The following is an 8,697-nucleotide window of genomic DNA, read 5'->3' as shown; positions in this document are numbered from 1 at the left end:
GTGAGCCGAGATCACGCCATTGCACTCCAGCCTGGGTAACATGAGTGAAACTCCGTCTCAAAAAAAAAAAAAGAAATTATGTTTTGGAGCCAGAGGTGGTGACTCACATCTGTTCTCCCAACGCTTTGTGAGGCCGAGGCAGGTGGATCACCTGAGGTCAGGAGTTCCAGACCAGCCTGGCCAACATGGTGAAATCCCACCTCTACTAAAAATACAAAAATTAGCCGGGCATGGTGGCATGTGCCTGTAATACCAGCTACTTGGGAGGCTGAGGCAGGAGAATTGCTCAAACCTGGGAGGCGGATGTTGCAGTAAGCCGAGATTGCACCATTGCACTCCAGCCTGGGTGACAGAGCAAGACTCCGTTGTAAAGAAAAAAAAAAAAATTATGGTCTGGGGAGTCATGCAGCTGGAGGCTACAAGATTCTGAATCGCCCTAAATTGATCCTGGGGGTAACATCACTATTGTAAAACCTAAGTTCAGTGCTAGAGATATTTTGCAGATGTTGCACTTGATGGATCAGGGGGCACCACCCAGACTGATAAACTGGCTTTGATCTTGTGGCCCCCACCTCGGAATTGACTCAGTGCAATCAGACAACTTCCACCCTCTATGATTTCATCTCTGACCCAACCAATCAGCACTCCTGACGCACTGGCCTCCCCCAACCCACCAAATCATCCTTAAAAATTCTGATTCCCCTAATGCTCAGGAAGGCTGATTTGAGTAACAATAAAACTCTGGTCTCCTGCACAACTGATTTTGTGTGAATTACTCTTTCTCTATCACAATTCCCCTATCTTGATAAGTCAGCTCCATCTAGGCAGCGGGCAAGGTGAATCCATTGGGCAGTTACAACAACTGCCTACTATCTATTGTTCCCCTTACGCCCAGGACAAAATATTCTGTCTCTCTGATGGACAGGCTAAAACATAAATACACATCAAACATTCTCTGCAAGAGCAACTTTCCAGGGGATTCGAGTCAGTCTGGCAACTCACACGTCTCCTATTCTCCGTATTTCATAATCTCCGCCTGTATTTGCTGCTCACTTCTTGGAGTTCCAGATCCTTCCTCTTTGTTGGGCAGAGGAGCTTCCCTTTTCCACACTGGACTTCCAGGCCTTGGAGGACTCAGATACTAACCTAACCGCTTAGCAATATATTTTTTCAACAAAGTCATCTTTCAACTGCAGTGTGATTCTGATGCTAGCCTTAGGAAGAAGCATTCTTGTCCCTACCTTGTTGCCCAAAACAGAAGACATTGAAAGAAACCAAGGAGAATTTAGATTGTTTCCTACAACTCTGTTCCCTACACGTCAATGGATTTGGAACAGTACACTTAAGCCATTTAGACTTCTGGATCTTGGTGCTTGTTGAGATTTAATCAGATCAGCTTAATGGGAAGAAAATTTTGTTTAGAGATAGTGAACAGCAGAGGTTTTAGTGTTAGATTAGTTGGCTCTGATAATTCGTAATTGACCTCAAGCCATCCACCCCACCTTGGTCTCTCAGCATGCTGGGATTACAGGCCTGAGCCACTGTGCCTGGCTGATTATTTGCGATTGTTTGACACTTCATCAGGCTTTTCTGGAACACTGTTCTATAGCTCTAAAAATATAGATTATCTAATAAATAGGTAACTTCTACATTAACTTGTAACATTGTGACAACCAAATGAAACATCCTATGAGGTAGTTCCTAGTGCAATCCCTCATACATAATCAGTCCTCAAGAAATCCTGGTTGTTTCCCTTCCTGTCCATTTACTCTATTGTTGTCATTATTATTATTATTATTATTATTATTTTGAGACAGAGTCTTGCTCTGTTGACCAGGCTGGTGTGCAGTGGTGTGATCTTGGCTCACTGCACCCTCTGCCTCCTGGGTTCAAGTGATTCTCTTGCCTCAGCCTCCAGAGTAGCTAGGACTACAGATGCACCACCATGCCTGGCTAATTTTTTTATTTTTAGTAGAGATATTTTGCCATGTTGGCCAGGATGGTCTCAAACTCCTGCCCTCAAGCGATCCATCTGCCTCAGCCTCCCCAAGTGCTGGGACTACAAAGGTAAGCCACCAAACCCGGCCACTATTGTAATTATTTTTTAAATGCCTATATTCCATATAACGATGTGAACATCATGATGGATGGGGCTTATTTCATTTATATATGTTATAAATACAGCACTTGCCACATACTCTAAATAAATAGGTAATTTCTATGTTTAGCTATTGTTAGTATGTTTATTTAAACCAGGATTAGTGATTTATTGAAAGATTCCTTAATGTGATTATTCAACAATCATTGTGTTACTATTATTGTATGATAGATATTGGAGACAAAAATAATGGTGAGCAAAATAAGAGACAGTCTCTGCTACGCCTTTAGAGGGGAGATAGATATTATCTCATAAAAGAACGTAAAATTGAATTGTGATCAGTGCTGTAAGAGAGGTACATTGTGAAATAATAATGTGATAAGTGAGATAAACGTTAGAATAAAAACAGCCCAGCAAGACCCCATCTTATTAACATATTTTCCATTGGTCTGTCATATCATTATATTCTATAATAGTCTAATCCACTTTTTTGCAGTTTCTCTTAAATTACAAAAACTCCTGGGGCAATGCTTTTTTAAAATGAACCTCTTCTTAGGCAAGAAGTTTGAGTGTAGGCAGAAGAAGAAAGCTGCTAGTGGTTTTCTTACCCATCGTCTATTAATATGTTGGTACTAATGATCTTTTCAGAATGGTTTAGATACTTTTATTTTATTTTATTTATTTTTGAGACAGAATCTTGTTTTGTCACCCAGGCTGGAGTGCAGTAGTGCAATCTCGGCTCACTGCAACCTCTGCCACCCAGGTTCAAGCAATTCTCCTGCCTTAGCCTCCCGAGTAGCTGGGATTACAGGCATGTGCCACCAAGCCCGGCTAATTTTTATATTTTTAGTAGAAACGGGATTTCACCATGTTGGCCACGTAGGTCTCGAATTCCTGGCCTCGGGTGATTCGCCTGCCTCAGCCTCCCTAAGTGCTGGGATTACAGGGGTGAGTCACCACTCCAGCATACTTTCATTTTAAAAAGGCAAATGAGTCATAGAACAATTGAGTTCAGTGATATTTGTGAAATCATGGAGGCTCAAATCCCTAGGTAGATGGGGAACAGTCTGAACTCACTGGGCTAGTGAGCCACGGTGATCCGCAGTCAGGGTATTGAACCTCGAACCCAAAAAACATAGGTTTCATCAAATCACAGAGTGGTGATGTCGAAGAAAAAAAAAACACTTTACAGTTTTATGCTGGGAATTTCTCTAAATCGTCTCACACTGAGTATCTATGACCCCTCTCTATTTAGAATTTCGTTGTAAGGTAACACAAACAAACGATTATGTTTCCAGCCCATTAAGGGGAGAATTGGGTGCTACTTAATTAATTAGGGAAATCGTTAATTGGAAACTCCCGCTGAGGAACGACTGATAGAAAGTCACGCCAGCCTTTACACGACCCTTCTCTTTCTGACTTACCTGTTCCTAAAGTAGTACTCATTTCCTACAGTCAACGACCTAGCTTGCAGCCGGGCTAAAGTGGCCATGGTCTCTTGGCCTTGGATTTACAACTGGTGTTACTACCGGTCTCCATGGTAACAGGGCTAAACCATAGCTCACTCCGGGGGTCCGACTTTTTGTTCACGCCCCTTTTCTCTCACGCTATTTCGACTTTAAGAGTACTAAAAAGAGAATTAAGAAATTTCTGTGCAGCACAAGAAGTTTAATTTATTTGTCTCTGTCTCTACTGCGAGTATGAAGAGGGGATTATAGGAAGGGAAAGCAGTAGGCGAGGAGAACTAATGGTTGCTCCGGGCATCCGGTTTCCGCCTCCAGTCGGCTTCCGGAAGCTCATCTCAAAATGCTGAACTGTTCTCTGCAAGTCGCCGGTGCTGTAGTAGTTGGAGTCTGTTCACGGGCCTGAGCCTCGAGGCCAGGCTCTTGGGTGTCGTTAATGTTCGGGGCCGCCGGGCGCCAACCGATCGGAGCTCCAGCAGCCGGGAACAGCTGGTGAGACTGGCGGCCCTGGGGAGGGGGAGGTCAGGGAAGGGTATGATGGCCTGAGGCCGCTCCGCTGGACCTGGAATGGAAGCGGGAGGGAACTGTGATGGATGGTCTGAAGACATCTAGGCCTTGCTCTCACTCACTCCTGGGATGCACGCAGTTTGAGGGAGCTTTTGGGAGTATGCCAAAAAATTGTGAAAGAATACAGTAAATGTTTGCTGATTGCTTGTTTAACAATATTTTGGAAGTCAGGCTTCCTGTAATCCCAGGAGCAGTTTATCTCCTCATTGATTGTTGACAAAACTAGGGACAGGAAGAATTTATCTTAATCTGGGCCTTACTCCCCACTCCTCTTTCAAAACTCACCAATTTATACTAAGTCTCTTGGAAGATATGTTCAATAATGGAAAACACATCACCCTCTCACCCCCTTTTTTGGAGAGAGGGGGGAACCTACCTGTTTCCACCCTCTTGAACATTCTAAGTTCAAATGAGATGTGTATGGGGGTGTTCCAGGAACTTACAACTGCCAGGATTAAGTTTGGGGCTTGACTACGTCTATGGTATCATGTCACCAGTGCCATGTTAGAATAATATATTGCTTTGACTTTGCAAGATATTTTCACAAATTAATACACTTTATCTTATGACAACCCTGTGATACCAGAATATCAAAAGCACAGAATATCCAAGTGTCTTGTCCACAGTTGCCCTGTACATTTTAATCCTAGAGCTAGAATCCTGGTTTTGGGATTTCTAGTTGTACACTGTAATATCTATCTTGTTTTTCTCCCAAGCCCTTTTCTTCCAAACGTAACACAAGACAACCAGTGAAACAATTTCCTACTGAAAACCTTAAACATAAAGTTTTGACCAACAGGTGAAAGAAATGTGGCTAAACAGTGCATGTTCATTCCTAGATTCTGCAAAAATTAGAACATGAGGAATTCTGATAGTCTGTGATCTCAAAGAATTATTTTACATCACCTATCACTGAAAAGTTATCCAAAATATTTTTAGTTAGTTCAGATCATCCTGTAGTTAAGTTTATAATGAATATAGATTTGCTTTTACTGTTTTTAAATTATCACATTTTCTAGTGAGAAAAGTAGGGAGCACTTTTTAAATGAACCAGTTTTTAATGGTGTAACTAGCATTGAACGAACTGCATAATTCTTAAGTGCTTAATTTTATTAGTTTTGGCAATTGTACATACTTACATAACCACCACACAAAACGAGATAATGGACTTGTCCATCATCCCACAGTTCCCTCTCAAGGATACATTTCTTAATGTTTCACCATTCATTATCTTCGTAAATCAGGGAGATAAAATGTCATCTGTAGATTGGTCTGCCCTTCCTAGGGTGCTATTGATTTGTAGGATAGGTGACTGCATCAGAATATGATTGATTCTCTCAACTTCTTCTGCCTTCCAAATCATGGTTAGGTACTGAGAGAAACCTCCTTCAATTCTCTTTTAAAGGCTCTCTTGTCATACAACCATTTCTTATGGCACCAGAGTATAACAAAGTGGTAGTACTTGATATTTTTGAATGAAATTCTTAGAGTCATTCCTGTTTTGACACAATGAACATGTTCCAAAAAACTGGAACTTTATTTTTTAGTCTACCTGTATGACTATACAGTCATTCCAAATTCCTTAATGGAATTTTCTTTTTCATTAATTGGACAGATATTTACTATACAATACCTATGTTTAATCCCAGTAATAAATTCCAGTCCCACTGGGAATACGGCTACTAAGCAGTTAACTAGGTGACAGGTTTTACATCCATGTGTCGTCTCATGTAAATCTTTTGAGGTAGGTGTATCATTCTTTGTGTTTTAGATAAGGTGACACAGAAGCGAAGATGGTTTAAGTAACTGGCCTAAGTATATCGTATTTGCAGGATGATTCCAATATACCCCCCTCCCCCAAAATTCTTAAAACACTTTTGTATATTGCCTATGTGTCTGAATGAGATACAATATGTAAACTAGCAGTTATATGCCCAGATTTATTAACCAGCCTGGAATTCCTAACTTATTTAGCTCCCATCTTGACTTTCTCTTCTCTTTTTTTTCTGAGAGGGAATCTCACTCTGTTGCCAGGCTAGAGTGCAGTGGTGCTGTCTAGGATCACTGCAGCCTACACCTCCTGGGTTCAAGGGATTCTCCTGCCTCAGCCTCCTGAGTAGCTGGGACTACAGGCACGTGCCACCAAGCCCCACTAATTTTTGTATTTTTAGTAGAGACAAGGTTTCACCATATTGGCCAGGATGATCTCGATCTCTTGACCTCGTGATCCACCTGCCTTGGTCTCCCAAAGTGCTGGGATTACTGAGCCCCCATGCTCAGCTCATCTTGACTTTTTCAACTTCTCCAATTTGGAGGTTGCTCTTTCAAGTTTTAGGCACCAAATGGGTAAATGTAGATAATTTCTTTACTCAACTATGGTATTCTATTTTTTTTTTAACTTTGTTATGTGGCTTTGCTTTTTTTAAAAAAAAAGCTGTTAAAATAAACTGTGTTGACTTTGGACTTTTGTTTCTGCATTTTCATTCCTATTTGGTATTTTGATTTTATTGAAATCTGAAAAACTGCATAGTGAAAGGTGTGCATTTTTTTTTTTTTTTTTTAATGTGTTTTGGAGTTTGTTTTGGACTTAGTTGCATTCTGGCAGGTTTGAGTCAGGTTTTTGTTTCAACAATTAAGAGTCAAAGGAATAACCAGTATGATTTTGTTCAAGTAATTCGTTAATTTTGGTATAGCTTCTTAGCATCCATATTTATGTTTGATGTCAAGCTGGAAACCTTTACATTGTGTATGATAACATTTCCTTAACTTCACATTTACTTAGCTAAAAACCTAGAGTATCTGGCTTGTTAAAGTAGCAGAGAATTTGGAATATGGATTGTTTAAAAGTTTTAGTCATAGTGCTTTTCTTTTGTTATTTGCTCAGTCATGTTTAGTCATTCTTTGGTTTGCTCATCAGGCAGATTATTTTTTAAAATCTGTTATGCGTCAAGCAGTATGTGGCTTATAATTAATATTGTCTTCATTCTCATTCCTGTTATACAAATTGAGGTTATATGTTTACTAAATTTTTATTAAATAGTTACAATGTATTAATGTAAACCATAAGACTCATTTTCTTTCTACTGTGTGCCTAATACATTTGAATATAAATATATATGTATTGGCAAGAGCTAGAATGAAATATTTATTGAATTCTAAAGTTTTTGTTTTGTTTGCTTTAAACTGACTTTATTTCATGTAGGCAGTTTTTTATTCAGTAGTTTACATTTTGAAAGTAATTAGAGTGTAAGGAAAAGTTTAAATGACTCATGAAGTCATTAAGTGAAGTAACAAAAATTAGAAGCATGGTCTTCAGATTTAAATAATAAATGAGCTTGCCTTATTAAATCACTAATTTGAAAACAAGGGTTAGACTTTCTTTTTCTTAAAGCCAGTCATGGCTTGATTTTGAGCAAACCATGGTAAAGAGGAAAGAAAGTTTCCTGAAAGTTCCTATGGTGACAAAGGTGACATGTAGGCAGCATCTGCAATTGAATACAAGTCAGTGGAGCTTTGCTTCCTTTCCACTTTTAACTGGGAAGGATTATTTAATCTTTTTAAATTTACATATGTATATTTTTAAGGTGGAAATAGGTCAGATTCACAGCATTATTATTATTATTATTATTATTATTATTTTAAGACGGAGTCTCCCTCTGTCGCCCAGTCTGGAGTGCAGGGGCATGATCTCTGCTCACTGCAACCTCTGCCTCGTACAAGCGATTCTCTTGCCTCAGCCTCCCGAGTAGCTGGGATTACAGGCTCACGCCACCACACCTGGCTAATTTTTGTTGAGATGGGATTTCACCATGTTGGTCAAGCTGATCTCAAACTTCTGACCTCATGATCTGTCCGCCTCGGCCTCCCAACGTTCTGGGATTACAGGCATGAGCCACCGCGATCCGCCAGCATTAATTTTTTTATTTTTTAAATTTGGGATTTAAAATTTTTCTTTAGCTCATAGAGTCTTCAAGGAGTCCATGAACTTACTGAAATTATATGCAGCAGTTTATAAATGTCTGCTATCCTTCCTTTTCCCACCATTCAGAATGCTTCATGACCTCAGAAAGATTGCAGGCCTTTAACTGTAATACCCTTAAGATTCCCAGTATGGTTATACCTTAAAAGCAGAATAATTTGGGATGTTTTGGTGACCAGTTTCTCTTATTTGTGGGTAGTGGTTGTTGAAAGATGAAATAACTTCTCTTGAGCATTAAGTACCCACTCTCATCCTCAGAAAAATATTTTTAAGGTAGGAATTATGCCCATTTTTATGATGAATAAACACAATCAGAAGATAGGTAATTTGTCCAAAGTCCTATAGCTAATGAATATAACTGGAATTAACTTCCAAGTTCATGGCTTCGATTCTAAGCTCATATTCTCTAGTTTCCTCCTAGCCTTTTTTTTCCCTCAAGCATACTGTTTTTTATTTATTGCCTACTATTAATGTAAACTTGTAATTAATTATTTACATGTTTCAGAATAAGTAATTCTCCCCTACCCCACCCTACCTTTTTTAAAAAGACAGAAAACATTTAGTTTTGATTAATAATTTAAACAAGGAAA

At 39.5% G+C, this 8,697-nt stretch overlaps 2 protein-coding genes across 8 annotated transcripts in view; one reads left to right on the top strand and one right to left on the bottom strand.

Annotated features, from left to right (window-relative positions):
- Window positions 1-3,657, bottom strand: part of SPATA17 (spermatogenesis associated 17) — a 207,680-nt gene extending 204,023 nt beyond the window's left edge. For 4 of the 5 annotated variants that reach the window (XM_037737704.1, XM_017526307.2, XM_017526311.2 and 1 more), the window contains exon 1: window positions 3,523-3,657. In XM_037737704.1, the coding sequence (XP_037593632.1) occupies window positions 3,523-3,590 (68 nt within the window). In that variant the 5' untranslated portion in view covers window positions 3,591-3,657. The remainder of the gene's footprint in view (window positions 1-3,522) is intronic. The other variant, XM_017526312.2, reaches the window with a different exon arrangement.
- Window positions 3,658-3,661: 4 nt separating this feature from the next.
- Window positions 3,662-8,697, top strand: part of GPATCH2 (G-patch domain containing 2) — a 200,396-nt gene continuing 195,360 nt past the window's right edge. For all 3 annotated transcript variants that reach the window (XM_017526304.2, XM_017526301.2, XM_017526306.2), the window contains exon 1: window positions 3,662-4,053. In XM_017526304.2, coding sequence (XP_017381793.1) covers window positions 3,998-4,053 — 56 coding nt within the window. In that variant the 5' untranslated portion in view covers window positions 3,662-3,997. The remainder of the gene's footprint in view (window positions 4,054-8,697) is intronic.

The sequence above is a fragment of the Cebus imitator genome, unplaced genomic scaffold (assembly GCF_001604975.1).
Source record: "Cebus imitator isolate Cc_AM_T3 unplaced genomic scaffold, Cebus_imitator-1.0 Scaffold42, whole genome shotgun sequence".
NCBI classification, from domain to species: Eukaryota; Metazoa; Chordata; class Mammalia; order Primates; family Cebidae; genus Cebus; species Cebus imitator.
Note: the sequence above shows the minus strand (reverse complement) of the source record. Positions and strands in the feature narration are given on the sequence as shown.